At 45.9% G+C, this 23,335-nt stretch overlaps 1 protein-coding gene across 11 annotated transcripts in view; it reads right to left on the reverse strand.

Annotated features, from left to right (window-relative positions):
* Positions 1-5,291: 5,291 nt before the first annotated feature.
* Plekhm3 (pleckstrin homology domain containing M3) overlaps positions 5,292-23,335 on the reverse strand; it is a 159,082-nt gene continuing 141,038 nt past the window's right edge. For 10 of the 11 annotated variants that reach the window (XM_017596816.3, XM_039084591.2, XM_017596815.3 and 7 more), the window contains one exon: positions 5,292-11,289. In XM_017596816.3, the coding sequence (XP_017452305.1) occupies positions 11,112-11,289 (178 nt within the window). In that variant the 3' untranslated portion in view covers positions 5,292-11,111. Of the gene's footprint in view, positions 11,290-12,157; positions 17,700-23,335 lie in introns of those variants that run through there. The other variant, XM_039084589.2, reaches the window with a different exon arrangement.

Raw genomic sequence — 23,335 nt, forward strand, 5'->3', positions numbered from 1 at the left:
CCGAAATCCTCCCCCAGGAGGAGAATTGAAGTAAGAACACTTGTATCCTATGTCTTGGTTTGAAATAGCATATAGAAAAAAAAAATGCCCGTAAGGATTAGGGTGTTGGCTCTTGTGCTAACGCCTTTGGTGTTAACGTGATACTATGTGACAGACAGAAGCTTTTGCCTTGAGTTCTCGGTCCTGCTTAGCTCTGCAGGATCCCACCCCAACCCCTGGGCAGACTGTGTCAGTAAGTCTAGTTATTTTACCACAGGGTCAGTTCTACAGGCTGCTGAGAGTCTGGTTCTCCAGCAAAGAATGTTTCTTCCTGCCTCGGTTTAGTTTTCTGTGAACCCAGTGGGAATGGGGCCCTGGTAAGGTTCACTATTGGATGTGTGGGCCCAGTGAGACCACAAAGGTACAAAAGAGGAGGGAAAGAGAAGGAAGAAGCATGGGGGTGGGGGGGAAGGCAGAGGGCCAGAAATGCGTTTCCCATAACTTAAAGTAAGAAGCCATTTGTTGCATGGTTGATAGAAACAAAGGAATAAAAATAAGCCAGTGTTTGTGTGTTTACATGTGCTGTGTGCGTGCATGTGCACATGTGTGTGCACAGCTGTGGTGACCCATGCATGTGCACTGAGGTCTGAGGAGGATATTTGGCTATATTTCTCTGTCCCTTTCTACTTCACTCTCTGAGGCAAGGTCCCTCCCTGAACTCAGAGCTTGCAGGGGCTTTTGCTTGTTTTTGCTTTCACTTATTTTTCTGCTAGGATGGTGGCTGGCAAGTCTTGGTGAGTTTCTTATCTCTGCCTCCACTAGCACTGGGATTATGAGAGCACATGGCCATGCCTGGATTTTTAACTGTGTGTTGGGGATTTGAACTCAGGTCCTCGTGGTTTTACAAGTGTTCTTACCTATTAAGCCATCTCTCTAGCCCCATGCTTTTTATTGTTTAAAAGACATTTTGTTAAATTTGATTTGGTAACCATGTTTGATTGATGGTAACCAGGAATTAACATTACTTTTGTCAACTGTGAGATAACACAGAAGCTGCCTATGTGACAATGACATATTCTTATGTTGTATTCAAGGCAATTGGGGATGAAATGCCATGTCTGGGAGTCTTTCTGGAAGACTTGATTGTTTAAAAGGGAGGGAAGAGCTCCAAGTTAGTTCAGCTATACAACTTTTGCCTGGTATGAGTGGTACCACCAGCAATGGGAGCTTTTAGAAAGATTGAAAATCACTGTTGCACACACACTTGATGACTGGTATGTGACTTAATTGAGTGCCCTGAGGAAGAAGCGTGGTGGTGATTTGGGAAGGGCTCTTTTCCAGGGCTCTCTCTCTCCTTATTCCTAGCCGTGTGCTGATACAGGTTCACTGGTACTGGACCGTGTCTTCCAGAGCCATGTCCCTCTTTCCTTCTTGTGGTCTCCAGTGCTGGCATAGGAGTTGCTTCTGAAATGTCTAAAGCCAGGCATCTCCACTGGGCACCATGACTACCATCACCTGCTTCCTAGGCGCCTCACTCACGGGCAGCAGTGAAACAGCCATGTGGGGAGGTCGACCCAGTTTATAATTCAAATTCACTCTCTGCCTCTGCAATTAAATTTATTTCCTCTTCAAAAGGTTTCAGAGCACAATGCCTCTAACCAGGCTTGGGTGTGTGTAGAGTGATCCTAATGGAGAGAAATTCTGGTTTATTTTCATAACAGCATGTACCCTGTGATATCCTCAGAGTCTGGCATTATTAAGATTGTGTTACCACAATGCAGCACAAATCTAAGGCAATTTGAATGTCCTTGGGCCCAGAATTAATATGTGCTTTGTATAGTCTTATAATTTGGGAGGCAATTTTCCATAACACACCGAGAGATGTTCCTTTATACCTTCAAGATAATTTAGCTCAATGTTCATTTGGAAAAATTGCTGTGCTAATAGCTCGTCAGCCTCGGAACAACAGACCATATGGGGACAAAGGCTGGAGGAATTTTCCCTGGACCAGCACAACAGCTGCCTGGGGGTTGCATGGCAGACTCTGAAATAGTGTATGAACTCGTGAACTCTGGCTGATTTTGTTTAAAAGCAATATCTCTTAATGGAGAGATACAGAATAAAGGTGGGGGAATAATGAATTTCCCTCTTGCCCAGGTAAAGCGGATGTCAGTGCATGTAAGTTAGAACTTCCATATGCTGAACCTTGAGAAGCATTTGTGTTCCTGGCTGGATCTTTTCGTCAGGCTATGAGGGAACAGATACAACTGAAAGGGGATGAGCTCCCTTTTCTGTTGTGTGTGTTTTCTCTAATGCTTCCTGAGTATCACATAGCAGATGCTGGAGCTGTCCTGGAAGGAGTCCTCTATCTTTATCAGAATTTAATGCAATGATGAAAAGGAATGCAACCCCTTTTTATTTCCATGATGGGAAATATGGTTTCTAATGGTGCTGTTTTGGGAGGCCATAGGAGAGGACTGGAAGGGCCAAGTTCATCCCACCTGCTTTCTTACCCTTGGCACTTGCTTCCCAGGGGGTTGGAGGAAAGCTGGGGTGATGTTGCTATTCCCTGAGAGTGTCAAGATCACAGCTTGGGGAAGGTACTCTGGACTCTTCATCTGGAGAAAGCCCTGGATGTTCCAGCAGTGTGGTCTGACCTCACACTGGAGACGGCCTAACCCCTTTACATTGTCTGTGCATCTTAATTGGCAGTTGAGAATCTAACGGGGGCCTGGGTTGGAATGACTTGGTCTTCTGAAAGCCTGGTGCTCCCATGGAATCAAGTGGAATCTGAACTCAGGTTAGGATCTCCTGAATTTCTTGAACCATACCATTCTGGGCAAAACAAAAACAAAAACACACTCTGCCCCAAACACCAGATGATTCTCCATTTTAAATCTCACCATCTCCATGGATGATGTTCATGCTGAGGACTGAACTGGGAACAGACTCTCGCACACACGTGTGCATCTCATGAATGCACTGGAAGGAGAGAACATGAGGCTCTCTTTGTGGCTAACTTAGAACCTTCGGCCATGACAGAGCTGATCATGACCTCTCCAGAGGGCACATCCTAGATAGGTAAGTAGATCTAACCACAGCCTAGAAGGAAATAATGGGGGTGTAAAGATAGCTCTTATAAAAATCATCCAGACTGGTAAGCAGCATGTTCCCAAGTCTTGTATGTTGGAAGGTAATAAAGCCCTGTAGCCTACACTCCCACTGTGGACCACGCCTAGACTAAGCTAATGTTTATTTCAAAGTAACTTCTTCATCTAGATTAGTCTCCCCTTCCTCCCTGTATTGGGGATTGAACACAGAGGCCTTGCACATATGGGCGAGCTATGCTTTGCTATATGTGAGCTAGGTCCACTAGCCCCTTACTTAAAAATTTGAGACAGAATCTCATTAAGTTGCCCCACCTAGCCTTGAACGAACAGACCTTTGAGTCTGGAATCCTCCTGCCTCAGTCTCTTAAGTAGCTGGGATCACAGGCCTCTGTCACTTTCAGAACACAGCATTTCTACCCAAGGGTCCTTTCTTTACTTTTTGTGGTATTGGGGATCAAATCCAATTGGGCTTTCTACATGTGTTCCCCTACTGGGGTTACATCCCCAGCCCACATTCACGAAGCTTTATACTCCTCCTCCTCAGGCCCCATCCGGAGAGATCTTGACACAATTGTCTGTGACAGGACTTGGCCTTCTGCTCTCGTTTGTGTTTAATGTGGGAATCACTGACTGAAGCCCTATTTTGAGTCAATGCCAAAGGACAGAATAAGAACATACGGGAGAACCAAATCATGCCACGAGTGTGGGGGAGATGGCCAAGATGCCGATTTTCTTCTAGCCTCTGATAGCGTCAGTTCCCTCCCTCTGAATGTGCCCAAGCAGTTCTTCAGCTGTTCCCCAGCCGTCGTGTACTCCAACTGTGACCTGCTGAATGTGGGCTCCGGCTTCGTTACGTGTCTCGTTTTCCAAGGTGAAACATTAACTCGTCTCCCTCTGTTATGCATCGTAGCAGCTTTGGTGTGAGGATGAAGTCCAGCTAGTCCTAGGGCAGAGTGTGGGCTGGGCTGGTTTCCTGTGTGGACAGGCAGGGCAGGGCCTAGTTCGGGTGTGTCTAGGGAGTAAGGCTCAGGGTTCACCCTTGGCAAATGTTTAGCCAGAAATGCCTTTGCTAGTCTCTTTTCAATGTCCTTCTTTGGGAAAGTGAGTTCCAATGGTGCTTTGGAAAGGCTCCAAGGAGACAGTTGTCATACCCTTGGGCCTTTTTGGCCGAGGGGCAAGGGCTAGCCCAGGCAGAAGGCAGGTCCCTATTTTTAATAAATTCTCAACTCTCTGAGGCTACTCTAGAGAGAAGACACCTGCTCCTTCTTTTCTTTTTCTTATTTTGAGACAGAGTCTATGTAGCCCTGGCCATCCTGGAACTGGTTATATAGTCCAGGCTAGCCTTGAGCTCACAGGAATCGCTTGCCTGATTCCTGAGTGCTGGGATTAAAGGCGTGTGCCACCATGGCCACATCTTTATTTTCTTTCCTCAGAGTATGGTCCTCTGTCACAGCCTTTTCCTCATGCTGACTGACTGGCACTGCCCTTCCTATATGGAGCAAGCCAGGGGAGTGCTGTGAGAATTGCTGGGATTGCCAGGGAAGGTGAGGAGAGGACAGATAGACCTTCAGCAGACTGCCTCAGGACATTGTTTCTTCCACGCTTTGCATCTTTGTCCTGCTTAGACTTTATTGTCAATTTGACACAGCTGAGCGTCACTTGGGGTGGCAGCTGAGGGGCTGCCTCCATCACACCTAGATTAGGTTGGCCTGTACACGCCTTCCTCCCCAAGGTGCTTTTGCCATGGTGTTTATCACACCAACAGAAAACAAACTCTGATGATGTTTTCTGTAAACACAGAAAAGGCTGAGAACACTGTAAGGGTATAAGTCCAGATGTAAGAGACATTTTAAACAACAGTAGTGCTGGGGCGATGGCTCGGCAGTTAGGGCACTCGCTGCTCTTTCAGACGACCTGGGTTTGGGTCTCAGTACCCATATGGTGGCTCACGACTATCTGTAAAACCAGTTCTAGGGGATCCAATGCTCTCTGTTGAACCCCTTGGGCACCAAGCATGAGTGTAGTACACAAACGCAAGGCTGAACTCTCACACATAAAGTTAAAACAAAACGGCTTTACCTCCTCTCCTTTCACAAAAGGAAACAGCCTGCTCTCAACAGACTTCAAATCCTGATTTTGCCAAGGGCTCACCTCCCCATTTCCTGAAAAAAATTTTTAATAAAGTTAACAGGAGAGAAGGTGCTTCCATTGTCATTTATTGAGAGGGAAGAACTTTATACATTAGGAATAGGAGCACTTAAATTATGTGACAGACAACTGTAAAAAAACCACGGAAACACCAGGATGTCCCATCAACAGCACAACTTCGATTTTACACTATTACAGTTACTAGCTTAAAAATAATGTAAACAAAAATATGGATAAATTAACCAAAAGGCAACCAAATACAGGCAACAGGGACCACATGGACTAGCACATTAGCTATTACGAATGACTAACAGAGCGAAGGAGCAGCTCAAATGCAGAATCCTAATTGCCTCTGTACCGAATGAGCAGCAGGGGAATCGTCTCGGATCTGATCCAGGCGCCTGAGAACGAGCCGTACAGGACCCATCCACACCACCACACTCTTGCTTTTCACCTGCGCTCTGGTGTTCTCCTCCTTTACCATTCCCTGGAGCCGGCTAAGCACTGTTTACAGCCGAGCCTGACAGCTGACCACGGGCAGAGCCTGTGAGTGCCTGATCAGGTGGCTGGGTGGACTGCTCAGGGATGCCATGGGGACGCTGTCATCCTTGAGCATCCCCGAGGCTTCCCACCTCCCATGTGGAACACGGGTGGCAAGTAAAGAGAATCTTTATACAGTGAAGGGAAAAAATCCTTGTGTTGGTGTCACTTTTGAACCTAATAAAGACTTAGTTCATAGGCTTTGACATTCAATTCTGGGTAGCTAGTTTCCTTTCTTTCCCCATTGACCTTGGTGATATGACATTCTCCTGAGTTTGGTTAATGAAAGCAAGCAAACAAAGAGTGGCTAAGAAACATCATAAAAATAAGGTCAAAACATTGTATGATTATGCCTATTGTAGTTCCTGGTAAAAGTGCCAATGGCACCGAAGAACCTGATGTCTCACTCAGATAACACGTTTGCAATGTGAATCCCTTTGCTTGTGAAGTTAAGGCACCGGGTTAAGCGAAGGTGGAAGGTCTGACTTGCGTCTCAGAATACACAGGCTCTGGGTGGACTGTGTGCTGAAGAGGAGCCAGCAGGGGAATGTGAAGGGAGCCATAGTTGGCTGAGGGGTCCTGCAGACTTCAAGTGGGTCAGGGACTAGACTAGACTATAAGGCACTCCTACAGGGAAACACAACAGTGGGGAGGAAGGGCCACTGGCCAGTTGTTCACTAGGTGGCTTCTTAGCATGAGGCCCAAGTCTGGCCTAGGGCTGAGGAAGCAGGCGAGGGAGTCAAGGGAGGGAGGGCTGGTGTGCAGTCTCCATGGCCAGCCAGAGAGACCCAACTGTGGAAAAGCTGCTGCAGGTGTCTTGTTCATCTGGCCAGGGAAACAAGCGGCTTCACCAGGGAGCTTTCTAAAATGGCGAGCAGCCAGTACCTCTTTTCCCTCAGAGCGGAGCCCCAGCAGAGCAGCCTGGGTCCCACTCACCAGTGCCTCCCATCACAGCAGAGCCTACTTTATGGAGACAGTGCTACATGCCACGGTCACCAGGAACCCATCTTACATAAAACATGCTGACAAATGCTGGACAGGCTCATCTACATTTTTCTCTCACCTAGAGTTTTACAGTGATGTAGAGTTTGTATCTTAGTCCTGCGCCCACTAAAATATACCAGAAAAAAGTTCTTGAGTCAGAGAGTTTTGAATCCAAAGAGAGGACAGAAGTGCCTACAGAGAGAGACTACTGGGTGCTGAGAGTTAACTGTTAAGAAGCTGTCTCTGTGACAGAGACCAGCATTGTTTAGGTTAGCTGAGGGGCTTAGTCATGTAGCTTGTAGTATCTGGGGGCAAGTGGGAAGGGCAGAGCAGTGAACCAAGTTCCTAATGCCCACCACTGCTGAGTCAGTCGTACCAAAGGATGGATAAGGAGAAAGGACAGTGGCTCCAGGGAGAAAGTGGCCAAGGAAGAAAGGGCTAGCTTCTTCCCCCTGTCTCAAATTCCTGATATCTCCACATCCTTTCAGAAGATGAAAAGTAGTGTAGAAAACCCCCAAAACAAAATTGCACACTTCTCTATTTACCACAAGAAAGAACAAACAATAAAATAAAAGTCTGTGTTGGAACCAGGCAGTATTCCAGCCAAGGGTCAAAGACTAGTTCCTAATCTGGCTGTTTCAACAATGCATGGGAGAGCACAGAGGGCTGATCTGCAGGGCGAGAGGTCAGGGCTCGCCCCTGAGCTAGCAGCGGAATGTGTGTCTACTTCCTCGATGGCAGCGGGCTTTGCTGTTGGTGCTCAGTGTGTGTGTGGCATCACCGTGGTCCTGCTCTCATAGGGCGTTTGTATCTGGAGTTTTCTGGTCCACAGAGAGAGAATAAATTTGCAGGGCTGGAAGCCAAGCCTCCTAGAGGAGGTGCAGAAAGCAACCTGTCAGTGCTCACGTTCAGTGTGCACACATGACAAGCAGAGACAGAGGCCAGACCTCACCGAGGGTGTGCTGCAGCTCAGCCACAGTGACGGAGTGACACAGACACCTTTGTTTAGGGCAGCTGAGGGGAATCACAACACTGGGCTATTTCAGACTGTACTGGAACCTGTGAATCCCAAGGCACTGTTTCTCTCTCTCTCTCTCTCTCTCTCTCTCTCTCTCTGGTACAGGCCTATTATAGAAGAATCAAGAAGCAGTTAACCTTTCAGCTCATCGAATGTAAAAACTCCCAAAAGATGACTGTTATTCAGCACATGAAGTCAAGGGGAAGACAGAGAGTTTATATGGTTTTCCTACAAGGCTGCTTCCAACTTTGGGAACAGCCAGCCCTGGAAAGAACTCTGCTGCCATTGTAGCTGACTGCCTTTCGAGCACCCTGCGGCCTTCCTCCTGCAGTGCAAACGCAGGTCTATTTTAGGAACTGGCTTCTCAACGGTGGGGTTGGGTGCCAATACTTCCCCCAGGCTGGACGATGTCACACGTGAGTTTCTGGCATTAGCAGGAGGGAATTCCTGTGCACACCAGGGAATGGGCTGTTTAGTGAAAAGCGGTTCCCTGGGCTCTGCTAGCAGCTCTAGGAGATTAATGGACCATTTCCCACTATGCTTTACGTGTCTGATATTTACTGAGATGAAAAAAAGGAGGTGGAAATCCACAGGCTTGCTTTTGTCTCAATGGTTTCTAAGCAGTGGAACAATTACCTAACACTGTACCAAGTAATTTGTTAGACCTGAAAACAGTAAAGGCCTTCATGCACTCTAAGGCATTCTGGGCTGAAAATAGCAATTTTGAATTTTCATGGCAGATTCAACTCTAGAGCTGGCTCCACGGTGTCCTATCAGATTCTGGTGGTGGTGGCAGAGATCGCTATTGTGGGCCAGAGCTGGTGTGGGCCAGGCTATGGGGATGTATGACAGAGTGAAAACAGAAGTAGCAGGACACCGCTCCAGTTCCAGACTGTGAATGACAGTGCGTTTATCTTTTTCCCTTAAAAAATAAACAGAAAGCAATGTCCAGGGAAAGGTCTGCTACACACAGCAGGGCCCTCTAAGGGGCAGTGGGGACAACTCAGGTATGTTGAGCAGGGATCCAGATTTCACCCTCGGTTTTTATTAGGTCTAATCTTGGGCACCTGTGAGTTGGGGCAGGACATGGGGCGAACCTGGGGTGGGGGCTCTGTTCTTCAGGTCTCTGTGCTTGGTGTGTTGGGAATGGCGTCTCTGACAGTCAGAACCACAGATACAGTAATTTCAGCAAAGGTCAAAGCTACGGTGATGGGGACTGGGGGTGGAGAGAGAAGGCACTGTGCCACAGGAGCACATCTGTTTCATAATAAGCAGGTCTAGAATTCTCCAGTGAAAGATCATGTTCTGTTCTCTTCTCTGAGGCTGGAAAATATAAATACTGTATTTCACTAACGAGAGGAGGAAGAGAGATACTCAAATCTGTTTGCCTGTTTGCCAAGTATTTGAGACTTCCCACCCTTGTCCTTTATGTGCAACATTCCCTACCACTCACTCCAGTGAGCTGGTGTCAACCTGCCTTCCCAAGTTTATAAAAGGCACCGTGAGGTGTCTGGTAAATAGGGCCCTGGCCTTTTACCAAGTTTCATGCCTCGGCTATGGTTTCTGGGTAGCTAGGAAATGAACGCACGTGTGGTGTTGAACTGTGTGGTCTGGGGCCAACGGAAATGGTGTGGGCCAAGAGGTGAAATGCTTGCCTGTAACTGCACAAGTCAGCTGAATGTCTCCTACTGGACAGAAGCATCAAGAGCTGGTGCCCGTGGGAGCAACTTGGAATTGAAACACCATGTTCTTTGTGAGCCGGTGTTTCCCCCAGGTCTGAACAGCAGTGAAAATCCAAAAGGACAGAAGCATGGGTGGCAATGGGCGACACTGACTCCATGTGAAAGACACAAACAAGTACTTCCTGGTGAGCACATTTTCCCGCCGTGGGAAGAGTTAAGGTAGAAGGGATGCTGGCCATCAAGGTCTCAGTGCCTTCCTAGCAGCCATCAGTGACAACTACACAGGCTCTTACAAGGGGATCACAGTGGGAGTTCAGTACCCTCCAAAGAGCGAAGTGATTCACATCTCATTCCCACCATACTAGTTTCTCTTTGTGTTACTGTGAGATAGCAATTATATATGTATATATCTACTCATTTCAATAATATTAATTCTACTTATGTTTGGTATTTTCTTAATAGTTTAGGCTTGTATTTTTCAAAATGTTACTTAATAACTTTTAATAATTATATAATTACTTTTAAATATTTTTAAAAAATAATTAGAAACAAGTAAAGCCAGGTATGGTGGCAAACACCTGTAATCCCAGCATTTGGAGGATGAGGCAGCAGGATCACAAGTTTGAGGCCAGCCAGGGATACACAGCAAGACCCTGTCTTAAAATATGTCCCCATCCCAAACAAACAAAACACCCAGAATACAAAGAAGAGTAGTTATGTGGACTGAGTAACAGTCAAAAGTGCTGCGAAGGAGAAGGAGAAATAAAACATCAAATGACAGGTGGGCACTGCTGATGGAGGACTCTGGGAAAGGAAGTATCGTGTCCTCCAAGATGCGTGCAGTAGACTCTACCTAGCAGGCTATGCACTGATATGCTTGAGCGCAATCCTGGAACATTTCCCCCTGGGCAGCACCATGGAAAACCTGACCAATGTCCTCCATGCTCTGCTTGGAGAACTGTTCCTAGGTGCCCGTGAGCACTCTCTGGCAGGCATTGTGGAGTCTCATCAGAAGGGAGGTGCCTGGCTTTGTACCAGCCAAAGGACGGAGGACGTGCAGTGATTGGCCACAGAGGTCCTCACTTTCATTCTCACTTTCAGGGATTACGTTCAAACCCAGGGGAGCTCTGCTCCCACTGCTTTCTATTGGAGGAAGAGGTGTGGCTCTGCTTCACTCTTCCCACTCTGCCAAGGACCCTGGGGCCTGGAAGTATCCAGAAACAGTCTTGTGTTCCAGAGACGGCCTTGTGAAGCAGATGACAGTGGCTCTTACCTCAGTTTCCCCAGCAAAGCTTTGCTGCGAGAGAGGCTTCCTCCAACGCCTGTGCAGTAGACTGGCCTTAGATAAGCCAGTGTGCGTAAAGGGTCTGAACTACAGAGCAATGTGTGTCAATCCCATTTGCTGGGAGCAAGCAGCTGAATTTCATGGCCAAGTGTACCTCAGCTATCTGTAGGAGTTCAGCCACAGGATCTTTGTGGACTTTTTGGACAATGAGTTATACAGAGCATACGTACAGGACGTATAGGTGTATATAATATAAATAAATAACTTATCTATCTACATCTAGCTGAAGAAGGGACAGCCTCCTGTGCACGGGCATGGGCAGCCCCTTGGGTAGTTGTGGTTCGCGTAGCCTGGCCTGCAGTCAGTCAGGTGTTTTGGTAGGACAGCTCGAACATGGTGCAGGCTTCCTCCAGGCTTTCATCCACATTCAGCTGCCGCCAGAAGGACTTCTGCTTCTTCTGCAGCTCCCGTCGGACACACCGTGGGCAGGGGACAGACTTTTCTTTGCACTCGGAATGGAAGACAGATCCACAGCTTTCGCATCTGTAAAAGCCAAGCACAGAAGCGATCAGCAAGACTGCAGAGCACAAAGCCTGTGTGGAATGTCACTGGGGCACTACTCATTCCTCTGGACATCCCTGTCCTTGGGAAGAGGCATTACTGAGAGACCGGGGCTGCGTTTGCTTTTAAAAGGCTAAGTGTTAAGAGTTCACTAGTGACACAACTTTCCTGGGATTAGAACCAGCCTCATGAGACACTGGCTTGGGGTGAAGGGAGTCATCAGTGACCCAGTGACTCTGTTAACGGTGACAACAGAGAGAAAGGAGTAGAAACTCTAGGGTCAGTGGCTGAGGATGTAGCCTACTGCTGTGGCAGCCCTGCAACATATGCCAGGGAGCGTTCTATGTCAGCCCTCTTAGCTTACTGCTTTTATGTGTTAGTTCTCATGGAAGGTACATGGACATTTTCATTCTCTGCATGATGTCCTGGGGCCCATTACTCTGTGCCCTTTTTAAAATCAGGAAACTCCTCCCACCTTTAAAGGCCTACCTGTATGACCTAAGTGTGAACAAGGACCAGCCAGAGTGGGAAGGAAGCACTTTCTCAGCAGCAGGGCAGCTTTGCTAAGTTATGGAGAGGACGCATTCCAGGTGGATGACTAGCTGCCTGTCTGGCCTGCTGGAGTCTGCAGAGGCGTCCACCAGTGCAGCCTGTTTGCACTGTGGAGCTCTTCGTAATGACTAAACCCCGGCTGCTCAGCACTGCTCATGTGCGTGGAGCTCTCTTCTGCCACACGTGAGCTGTGATGGAGGACTTTCCCTTCATCCCAGGAGGCCAGGGGGCTGACTACACCATCTTCTTCGGTCCTGGACTGGTGTCACATGCAGCTGTCTTCAGGACTCATCTGGGCTTTTCTTTTTTTTTTTTTTTTTTTTTTTTTGGTTCTTTTTTTTCCGGAGCTGGGGACCGAACCCAGGGCCTTGCGCTTCCTAGGTAAGCGCTCTACCACTGAGCTAAATTCCCAGCCCCTCATCTGGGCTTTTCAATCTGGGGTATGGGTTATCTTGGGACAGTGTCTAACCTACTGCACCACCGAGCAGCACTCAGTGGCTTGGCCCCAGGAGGGTCTTCCCACTGACCCCTCCATGCCTTGTGGAGAGGGCAGTGAGTTGGAGTTGGTGGGAAGGCCTGGTGAAGAGCTGGCCAACAAAGGCTTCCTGCCCCAGCAGTACCTATTCCCAGCTCAGCTCTCCTATCTGAGGGGACAGTTGCTATCACGATAATATCTGAGGAACCACAAATTGTTTCCCTATCCTTGATGTGACCCCCTGGGGTTCCCATAAAGAAGTTCGGTTCCCCCCAAGGTAACTCCTATTGGTGACAGAGTATGTAGGTTCTAATTAAGGTAAGGGTGTGCCTTTGGTCCAATTAACTTAGTGTCTTTAATGCAAGAAGCAGAGCTTCTCAATGTCTTAGTGTCTCTCTACCCTGTGCACTATGGGAAGCCATCAGTGAGCTAGTAAGGAAACCCTCATCAGAACCCAAATCTTGCTAGCACCCTGCTCTGAACCTTCCAGCACTCCCCCCACCACCCCTGCTCCCCCCACAGCTGTGAGAAACTCATTTTTAAGCCACCCAGCCTGTGGCTTCTGGTCTGCTACCCCCGCAGACCAAATGAGGCCTGGAGCAAGTGACCTCACCTGGTGAGCGTCAGTTTCTTCATAGGCTTATGGAGATAACATGAGCAGCCATCACCTTGGGATGCTGCAGGCCTTGAATGAGATCATGGGTAAAGTGTCCAGCAGTTCCTGGCCCAGGAGAAGCTGTGCCCCTCAGGCGTTTCTGGGAGGCCTCTCTGAAACCTGACTTCACTGATGTCACTGTGTGGTCTGGATAACCCATCAAGCCCTTCCTTTTACAGAGCAGAAAACTAAGTTTCCCAAAGGGCTAGTGATCATCTCCTAGGCACACAGAAAGCTGCAGATAGAGCTGTCACTGGGACTCAGGGCCACGGTACAAGTCAAGGTTCCTACTGAGGGCTATACTGCTAGCTATCCGAGCAAATATATACAGCACAAGCAGTGTCAAGTCACTAATGTCTCTATAGCTGGGACAGCCTGCGTGGACTGTTGCTTCCTTGATGAGTCAGTTGCCTTTTTTCTGGTGCTGCTGACCACAACTTCCTCCAAATCATACTTGGCACGAGCCTGCAATGAGCAAATGCAGATGGAAGGACCAGGCAAACAGAATACATCCCTACAGGTGACTCTGATGCTTGCTCCTTCCTGGACACAGCTGGGTCACCTCCACACCCTCCCTATCCCCTACCCCTCTGCTTCTGCCAGTCAGGACGAAGGTCAGAGCCAGGTCTCCTAGTGCCTCTGTCTGGGCTAGCTATCCCCTAGCTTTGGGTAGTGGCTTTGTCCCCATTGGGTCACACCTTTGTAAGTTCCTATCATTAAATGACACTCTAATGGTAGCTTTATCAAGTGAATTTCCTCAGGGCTGGTCATGGATTTATACACCAAGGGCCATGGTCCTAAGGCAGCGACTGATAAAGAGGAAACACCCAGTTCCCCAGTGCCACTCCCTTATCTCTGCTGATACCAGGCCTGCAGTGAAGGAAGAGATTGAGTCTTATCAGGTATTTCTGGTGCAAAAACCACCTATGGAGTGATGGAGGACCTGTGCACCTGCCTGGTCTAACCAAAGGTCAGTAACTGAAACAAGTGTGAGATAAAGAAATTAAGGCGCTCGAAACAGAACAGTCTTATTTCCTAACAATCTGTAACCCTGGAGGCATTTTTCATCTGTGGTATGGATGCATGGATCAATAACATTCCCAAACACAGACAATCCGTCATTAGCTTCCTTCCACCACGCTCTGATTTTCATTCTACAGAATAAGGCAGGCTAAGCATGGTGGCACACGCCTTTAATCTGCACTTGCAGGGCAGAGGCAGGTGGATCTCTGTGAGTCTGAGGCCAACCTGGGTTATGTAGAGAATTCCAGGCCAGCTAGAATCACAGTGAGACCCTATCTCAAATAAACAACAAAAACCTTGAAAAAAATGGCAGAAAAGGGAAGAGAAGGAAACATCTGTTCATATATGAAATTAATAAACGTCTGTAACAGAAGTATGAGGTGCAGGGGAAGCAAGCATGTGTAGAACAGCACACAGCTCTACTCTTCCTTGGGAACAGGTCTCTATCACAGATCGGTCATCCTTGGGGAAATGGTTGGCTCCATGGGTTTAACAGTTCCTTGACTATTTTAAATGTGACTCAGGAGTTGGGAAGATGGCTCAGTACATACAGTGTTTGCAGCCCTTCCCTTTGTGCTGGGGACCAGAGCTTGATTCCTAGCCCCATATGGCAATACAAGCTTGTCACAGGGGAGAGTCCCAGCCCAGGGGAGGCAGAGACTAGAGGATCCCTGAACTCATTGGCCAGCCCGTCTAGAAAAATCAATGAGAGACTGTGTCTTAAAAACCAAAGTGGATGACTCTGAGGATGATCCTGAGGTTGACCTCTGACTTTCGCATGTACCAAGCACAAATGTGCACCTTTACAGACACTCATCTCTCTACCTCAAGTGAAAAGAAAGTAAGATCCACCCTACCCAACTTTTCAGAAGTCTGTCTTTTATACATGGCAAATCTGTCATAGTTATCATCTCTGACTAAAAAGTGCAACAGGCAACATGAATGCCAGCGTCTATATGTCTGAGTCCCCTTGCTATGCAGCAAGCCACTAAAACCAAAATATCTTTATAGGATGCAGCTGCAGGCAGAGTGTTTGCTGCTGGCCAAAGGCACATCATGGATTTTCTCATTTCCTTCTTGTATGTGCATTGCTTCACTAAGCCAGAGTGCCAACTTTGGCACCACTGACATTTTAGGTGGGATCTTCTTCAGTGCAAGGGACTGTTGTCACTATATGGTGCTTAGCACCCCCACCCAGTGCCAAAGCAACTCTCCCCCAACCTGAGCTATGGCAATGAGCAATAGCTACAGATACTGACAATAGCTGTGGGGTCAAAATACCTGCTGAAAGCCGCTGACCTAAACATCTTGAAAGGAATTCCCAGAGGAGTGCACAGTGGGTTAACTGGCACCTTCCCGCCTGCTGGCTTACATTCTTACCAACCAACAAGGTCAGTACTCTTATCCATGCCATTCTCAAAACAACTTATTTTCAGTAAAACATGTGATAAAAAATACTTGAACAAACTAGTACCATGCTGTTGTTTCTGACCTTATTTAGAACCTCATTTAAGAAGTGAGGAGGTTTGGACGTATGTCAGTTGTAGACAGCATGTCCAACAAGACCCTAGGTTTGATTCTCGGCACTGGAAAGGCAGATGTGTTATAAGCTCAGCATTCTGGGAGGTTGAGGCGGGAAAGTTGTAAGATTGAGATTCTGTTTCTGTAAGTAAAACCAAGCGTGATATAAACACCCATGATAGAACACTGTACATCATTTGGTAACTCAAGTTTTTACCAACTCAGTGCCTTTTCAACTCTAACCCAGAGCCATCCTGGCTGGCTAGCTCTCAGCTGCACTTATTAGCTTTTTGCTAATCAGATTTGCTGGGCGACTTCTCTGAGGCCTTTCTATTCTTTCATACTCTACCCAGACCATGAGACAAATCAAAGGCAATTTACTTTTGTATGTACTTTATAAAATAAACTGCTTTTATGAGCTCTGAAGTTGCTTCAGCAACTTCCGCTGTGAGAGCAGGTCGGTAGAGCACCCATGAGGATCTGCCCAGCACCCATCAGAACATTACTGCAGAGGGAGAACCCCAGAGTACGAGACTGAGTTCTCCCATCAGAACATTACTGCAGAGGGAGAACCCCAGAGTACGAGACTGAGTTCTCGGGTCAGCTTGGCATGGGCATGTCACAGGACAGTGGCAAGTTACTTTTTCTTCTGACCTTATTCTCTTCACTATTTGGGTAAGCTGATATCTAAAGTGTCTTCCAAAATGCAGACTTGAGGTGCAGGCAGTAAAAGCAATTGGGTACCTGCATTCTCCTTTCCCCATGCTCTGTGGGGGAAAAGTGCCAAGGAGCACTGGCTACAGCCTCTCCAGAAAGGCTCAGCCCAGTGAAGGTGTGTTGCATTCCTTTAGTGTGGTTTATTTGTGTTAGTTAAACTATACGGTAGGTTACATAAGTTAGTATAGGCTGTTCCAGAGCTGCACTGAGGTGACCCGGGAATGGCAGGGCGGTACTAGTCCTGGGCAGAGCAAAACTGGCAGGAGCAGAAAGGAGACTGGAGATCTGCTTCTTTGGAAGCCAGTTCTACAGAATATTAGTAATTATCTGTGCACTCTTCTTTGGGAGAGGTGTAGGGGCTACCCACTATTTGGGGACAATACAGATCATATTTTCCTTCTTAGGAAGTATTCCTTGGAATAAAACTACCCATTTTATAAACAGTTTTTATCTAAAAATTATCTTATTGGTCCATGGCAAGTAAGGGAGGCATTCATAATCTAGAAACCCAATCACCACAGACCGAACTGACATGTTTCATTATGGCCATCCAATCCAAGGACCAGAACCTGCTACAAACTAACTGAGCTGCATCCATCCAAGGGCAAAAGTTATGGCAAAGCAGCAAGAATTCCTGGCTGCAGACTGTTCCCTGTTCCGGAATGCTGATGATGTGAGACCAATTAGACACAGGCTTGATGGCTTCGTTTGCCCCCTCCTTCCAGAGAAGGAGGTCACAGGAAACTGCAAAAGGACACTGCCCCCGTAGAGGTCACAGCAATGCTCCTGCCCATTCTTGTTAAGTTCTCCTCCTGCTGCATTTTTATTTTTAGCTCAGGCATTGGCCTCAGATATTTCATTTGGACTAAAATTCAGGTTTCACTTTGTTGGCTTTCTGACAAGCAAAGGATGGGCCTTCGGAGCAGTATAGAGCCTTTGGTTGATTTCCATTCTCAAGAGCCCATAATGAACAGAGCGAGCAGCAGAAAGAAGTATTCACTATGAGCATCCCAGTGCCATTCAGGCTGCTATGTAAGTGCCCCATACAGCCGTGAGTGAGCACTAGCTTTCCAATGAAGCAGGGAGATTATTTAATCTTTTAGCTAAGTCAGGTAGCTCCTGGTTACTTTAATGTATGACTAAGCCTATATATCTGTATATGTGCATCTTTGTGCATCTACATACCTGCAAGTTGCTCAGTGGAAGACACAGACTGTCATTAAAGGTGCGAAGGTAAAATGAACGAACACAATGTAACAAATAAGAACACTGAGGAGGCTGCTCTTAGAAGGAAGTAGAGATTACAATAATGAAAAGGTGACAAGCAATTTTAATAAGAAACTGGCTGTTAAGTGGGTTCTGATGAACGGAGTGAGGCAAGCAGTGGCCTATCACTGCCATCAGGAGACGTTACTCTCGGTTGACCAGAAATCTGACAGTCCAAACACCCTTCAATTTTACCAGCAGGACCGGAGGAAGAGAACAAGGAATGTGGACATCTTGGTTAGCAGAGCAAAGGCCTTGCAGAGAGTACATAACACATACAAGTACAAATGCAGAGGCCACGCTATGTGACTACAACCCACCCTCCCCCAACCCTTCCTTTTGAAATTTAAAACAGGCAGCTTCTACTTGGCCTTTTTTTACAGGGTGGTGGTGGTGGTCTGTGTGTGTGTGTGTGTGTGTGTGTGTGTGTGTGTGTGTGTGTGTGTGTAGATAAATTAGCTTTTTAAAACCCATAAATAACTGTGCTTTGAGTTAGGCATTATTTGTTTTCCCATATTTATTGTCTCTAAGTTAATGGATATAATACAAACTACTAACTGGTGGCTTTTGTGCTCCTAAGCTTTGGTCTTGATTCTGGTGCTGTGATTTGAATTCTGGCCCTCCTCCAGTTAGTAGCCAAATACAACATAGTTCTTCAGGTTATTCAATACACACCTCAACTCCGGGAAGACAATTGGCATGTCCCATAATGATGCTTTTATCTGTCCTTTAAGCCGGAGTTAATTAAGGAAGAGGAGCTTCCCTCATTGGAAGCCACAAAGCATTGGGCTTTCTTTGGTCCTGGACTTCGTTTGTCAGCTAAGCTTGGCTAATACCTATTACAAAAGCTTTACTTACAATCTGGATTCAAAATAGAATGCAAACAAGGGTTAATTAATTCATTTGTTAATTTTGCTACCCCACTGGGGACATTAACTCACCATCATCCTTTGTGTAAATGCTTATTAAGTCCTTCCTGCTAGTCTGTGGCCTGGGAGAGAAGTCCTGGCCACACTCTAGGACGAGTTTAAAAACACAACAAATTGGATGTGAATGCAAGAGAATCGGAGGAAAGGGGAAAACTAATACTTCTGACACTAAATCTGCATCTTAAGGTTTACCTGGTAGTCACTATTATTCTCAAAAAAATTGCTCACCTTTACTTGGGATTACTTCAGGACAATATAGTTCTAGCGCTAGGAAAAATACAAGAACTGCAGGAGGATTTAAACATCTCTACCACTGTTGCCAGAACTGGGACACACTATGGCTGTGGTGACTGGGACCAGACATGGAGCAGTGGTTCTCTGTACAGATTTCTGACCCCTGGGAAGGCCTGGTTGGGAGAGAGCGAGCTGAGTGCAGAATGCAGTTAAGGTGATGCAGATGACATCAGATGCTCTTGGCTTCCTCTGCACTTCTGTTGACTCACTGGTTTTATTTTAATTTAAAAGAAAAGTTTTATTTATGAAAGATGCCTTTGAAGGAAGTAATTCATCTAGGACTGACTGGGACCCACTCAGCACAGCTGAGCTCATCACTTAGTAGAGCCAAAGCAAGGGAAAGTTTGAGCATGAGTATGGTGGAAAATGGACAGAGGGCTCAGAAAATAACCCAGTTGTTTAGGAATACAATCTTGGTTACTGAATTTAGAAGGAACAAAGCAGTTATGGCTTTTATTCCGTATTTATCTCCTGCCACCGATCCCATTCTTTTAACAAGATGACATTACATAATTTACTCATGTTTTTCCGAGTCTAGTGATAGGGATCCCTGGGGAACTCTTCAGTTCAGGCTGTAGCAACAGCTGTGCCAATCATTGGCCTGGCTTCCTCCTGACCGTCTCAGGCAGTGGCCTGAGCAAGAGCTGCTGGCCTGGGAGAGGGAAACTGAGATGAGAAACTTTCTTTGCAGTGGAGTTGGCCTGAGAGGGGACTCTGGTACTTCCTAGGTAGAAAAGGTCCCTTAATATGCACAGGTCTCTCTCCTAAGTCTACCATAAATAGGCTTGGACAGTGGAGGAGACTGTCACTTCCCTCATTGGAAGTTTAGACAGTCACATCATCTGTGACTCTGAAGTCCTGGTTGGCAATTGAAGACACTATCTTCTCTGCCAGAGAAATCTGTTCATCTCTTTGCACTCTATGTTTTGAAGATTTTTCTATCCATTCGCTGATGGCTGATGTAAGTTGCTTTCCAGCTGAGTTTTTTTCATTTAAATTTCCTTTTTTCCCTACTACCAATGATCTGCTTCCTAGAAAAGGAAGTATGGTGAATTCCCTTCTTACAGAATGGCTGTACCACACTTCATCATCTTCCTATATTACAACTTCCAGTTTACATTAAATCTATGCAAGCTCAGTGGCATTGTATGTTTCCAAGGCTGGACCTGAGATCTGAACCAGCTTCAGGGCCATTATTTAAGTCTGTCTACTATGTTACTAATTTTATTGTAAGATGATTCACGCATTTCTGGTTTTCACATAAGTGTGTGTGTGTGTGCGCGCGTGTGTTGCTGTCTTTTCTTGTTTTCTCATCAAAAGGCTACATGTTTCTTCCCATTGGTTATGGGAACAAAAATTACTGGCAAACACACCAAAAAATGAGACTAATTTAGGGTAGCAGTCTCCCATTCCACAAGATGGGCTTGTGGCTCTTCCAAATTTCAGGGATAGTGCTCTGGCCACAAGGTAAGATAGATAAAGCCACTGGGTCAGTGGCCTGAAGCCCCATGAGTTGCAGGTGTGGTGCTGGATGGCTTTCCAGCCTCTGCTAGGCATGTGAGCTCTTAGCAGGTGGCTCCTGCATTATCCATGGGTCTGGAGTGCTGGTCCACTTTGGTCCAACACTCATACAGCATGAGTACGTACCGTGCCCACTAAGTCTTTCTGTGCAGTTTAAGGTTTTTGAGAGCATCAGGGATGGAAGAGACAATTACTAGTGTTGGTTACAGAACAAGAATGTTTTCTACTGAAGCACTATCGAGTGGTTCAATGGTCAGAGTCCCTAAGATACTTAATGAAGACACAGTAATATGATAGTGTATTAGAGAAGGTGTTAAAATAAAAAGATTTTTTAAATGACAACTTTCATGACACTACCATGTCCATTCTCGAAATTCAGTGTGTAGAAGATAATTACAACATACAAACATACATTACAAAACAAAGCTACTTTTGCACCTTTTGTAATTTAAAAGCACAAAATAGTTAATTTCAGAACAAACTGCTCTGTCTACAGAGTCAACATTTTTTGTATGGAAAGGTAAATACGGCCTGTCTTCCCATTGTGTATTCAGGTTACTTATTTACAGCCCCAGGGGGAAGAAAATGTGTACACTAAGAAGTAACAGAAGTAACCTAGAAGGTGTTTCGAAATTAAGTTTCTGAGTAGTTCAGCCAAGCTCAAACATTTAATATCTTCTCTCTTTGACGTTAGAGGCTTCATTGCCCCAGTAAAACACATCTGCCCCTAATATATGACAGGATGTTAGCCAATACTCAAAAAAAGTCACATATAATTAATGGTAATGTCTACTTAAATAAAAACTTCCTAAAATAGTTTAAGAGCTAATTTTAAGACTCTGTGATTTAAAACTTTAAAATCACTTAAGTACAGCGTGAATAAGTTAAAGTAAAATACCCAGTGATCTAGTCACTTCTCAATCATGAGTTACTCACCGAGCACTCAGCTACTCTCTCCTGCTCTACACCATTCATGAGCTACTCGCCGAGCACTCAGCTACTCTCTCCTGCTCTACCCCAGGCAGTAAGCAAACATGAACAAGCTTACTTCTTAAACACATCTTACAGAAGGATAAGTTGAATCATAGTTTGAGTTTGTATCTTAAGCTCCCTGGATAAAGAGTATCAAAATCAGTCAACTTGCTGGAACATTATATAGAACAATATATAAAATATCATATAAAGTATAAATATAAAAATGCTAAAACTCTGGCCTAGAAAAAACACCACTTATACATTTTGTTAATTGGTACCATCTCCCTGAGAGGTCAGGGGTGGTGACAGGTTAGGGGTCATGTAGCAGCCAAGTGGCAGTTAAAGATGCATATTCATGTCCATCCCTTTCCCATTGGTGCCTCCATGAACTAGCATGTCTTTACTAATTCTCTCCTCTCTTCTCCCCCATCTATCTTATTGAAAGGTTTTTCACACAGTATATTCTGATTTAATAGTTTATTTTTATTTCATGTGCATTGGTGTTTCACCTGCATAGATGTCTATGTGAGAGTGTTGGGTCCCCTGGAACTGCAGCTATAAGCAATTGTGAATCGCTCGCCACGTGGGTGCTGGGAATTGAGCCAGGTCCTCTGGAAGAGTAGTCGGTGCTCTTAACAGCTGAGCCATCTCTCTAGCCCATATTATGATTTAATAATTTTTAAAGCAATTAAAGTACTCACCAATAAACATTTATAGATTGAATTTGATTATATTTGGAGTCAGAGATATATTCTCAATGGAAGATATAGGACTACATTTCAACATGACTCCATTTTATATGTTCATATATAAATGTATAAATAATATATGTAGAAAAAATAATGTATAAAGAATCTCTTGGGCTGGAGAGATGGCTCAGCGGTGAAGAGCACTGACTGCTCTTCCAGAGGTCCTGAATTCAAATCCCAGCAACCACATGGTGGCTCACAACCATCTGTAATGAGATCTGATGCCCTCTTCTGGTGTGTCTGAAGACAGCTACAGTGTACTTATATATAATAAATAAATCTTTAAAAAAAAAGAATTTCTTTATATTTTTGTGTCTTCTATTAGTGAGCACCAATTCTTTTTATAGTTAAAAATAAAAACATGATTTTAAACAAAGATGGACACTTTCTTCTGCAAGCAACAGACAGTGAGGTCATCTGGCACGTGTATAGACAAGGCCATGTAACCCAGATACCTAACTAGAAACTCAGTGAGGAACGTGTCTTGACAGCAATCTACTGAGGCATCCAAAGGCACTGGTGCCCTCACCGTGAGGGCTGTGCTAATAAATGAGCTTTATTTATCAAGAGGCTAATGGCATACAGGGTGGGGCCAGCCCAAGTGCTTCCTGCAAGTTTTGTCTGTGTTAGCAGACATTCTGAAGTGTTTAGACATGAGAATATGGAGGCAGCCAAGGTGCAATGTTATATACCAAGTTATTCTTTGCATTTTGTTTTTTTGTTTTTGTTTTAGCAAAAGAAAATAAGTCTGCCTGATGCCTCTGCCAAACCGCCCAGCACCGTGCTGAGACGTTTGTTCTCTTTCTTTCCAATCCAGCAAACCATTCACTGGCGCAGCAAGTACATCAAGACAAGGGTGGGTGGGCAGTCAGGGACTGAAGACGAGAACAACTGCATCTTGGTTCTCCTTACTTTCTCCTGTCATCCATGTTCTGGACTGTTCTCCCACACCCTAGATGCCTACATGGTCTCTGAAGGCCCTTCCTGTAGACATTGATGGTTCTAAATCCTGGCAAGTATGTCAGAGAGCGATCAACAAAGCACCCAGCATTTCAATCCTCCCCAGAGAGCAGCCAGCAGACAGAAGCAGGTGGTTTCCCAGAAACGGCACCTAGGAAGAGGAGCCCAGGCTTCCTTTGGCTCTTTCTAAGATCGCACACCTTATTGCAATCCTCTTTGAGTGGGCTGCTTCCCAAGAAAAGCCACAGAAAGGAAATATCATTAAAAAGACTATAGACAGTGGGGGTGAGTTCTTCCCTCCCCAAGCGTGGCCCAGCCAAGGCTGTTGCCCTCTGTTGTTGAACAGGATGTAACAGGACTGCCAAGCACAGCCCACAAACCTGGTAATTAG

This window comes from Rattus norvegicus, chromosome 9 (assembly GCF_036323735.1).
Source record: "Rattus norvegicus strain BN/NHsdMcwi chromosome 9, GRCr8, whole genome shotgun sequence".
In the NCBI taxonomy this organism is placed as follows: domain Eukaryota; kingdom Metazoa; phylum Chordata; class Mammalia; order Rodentia; family Muridae; genus Rattus; species Rattus norvegicus.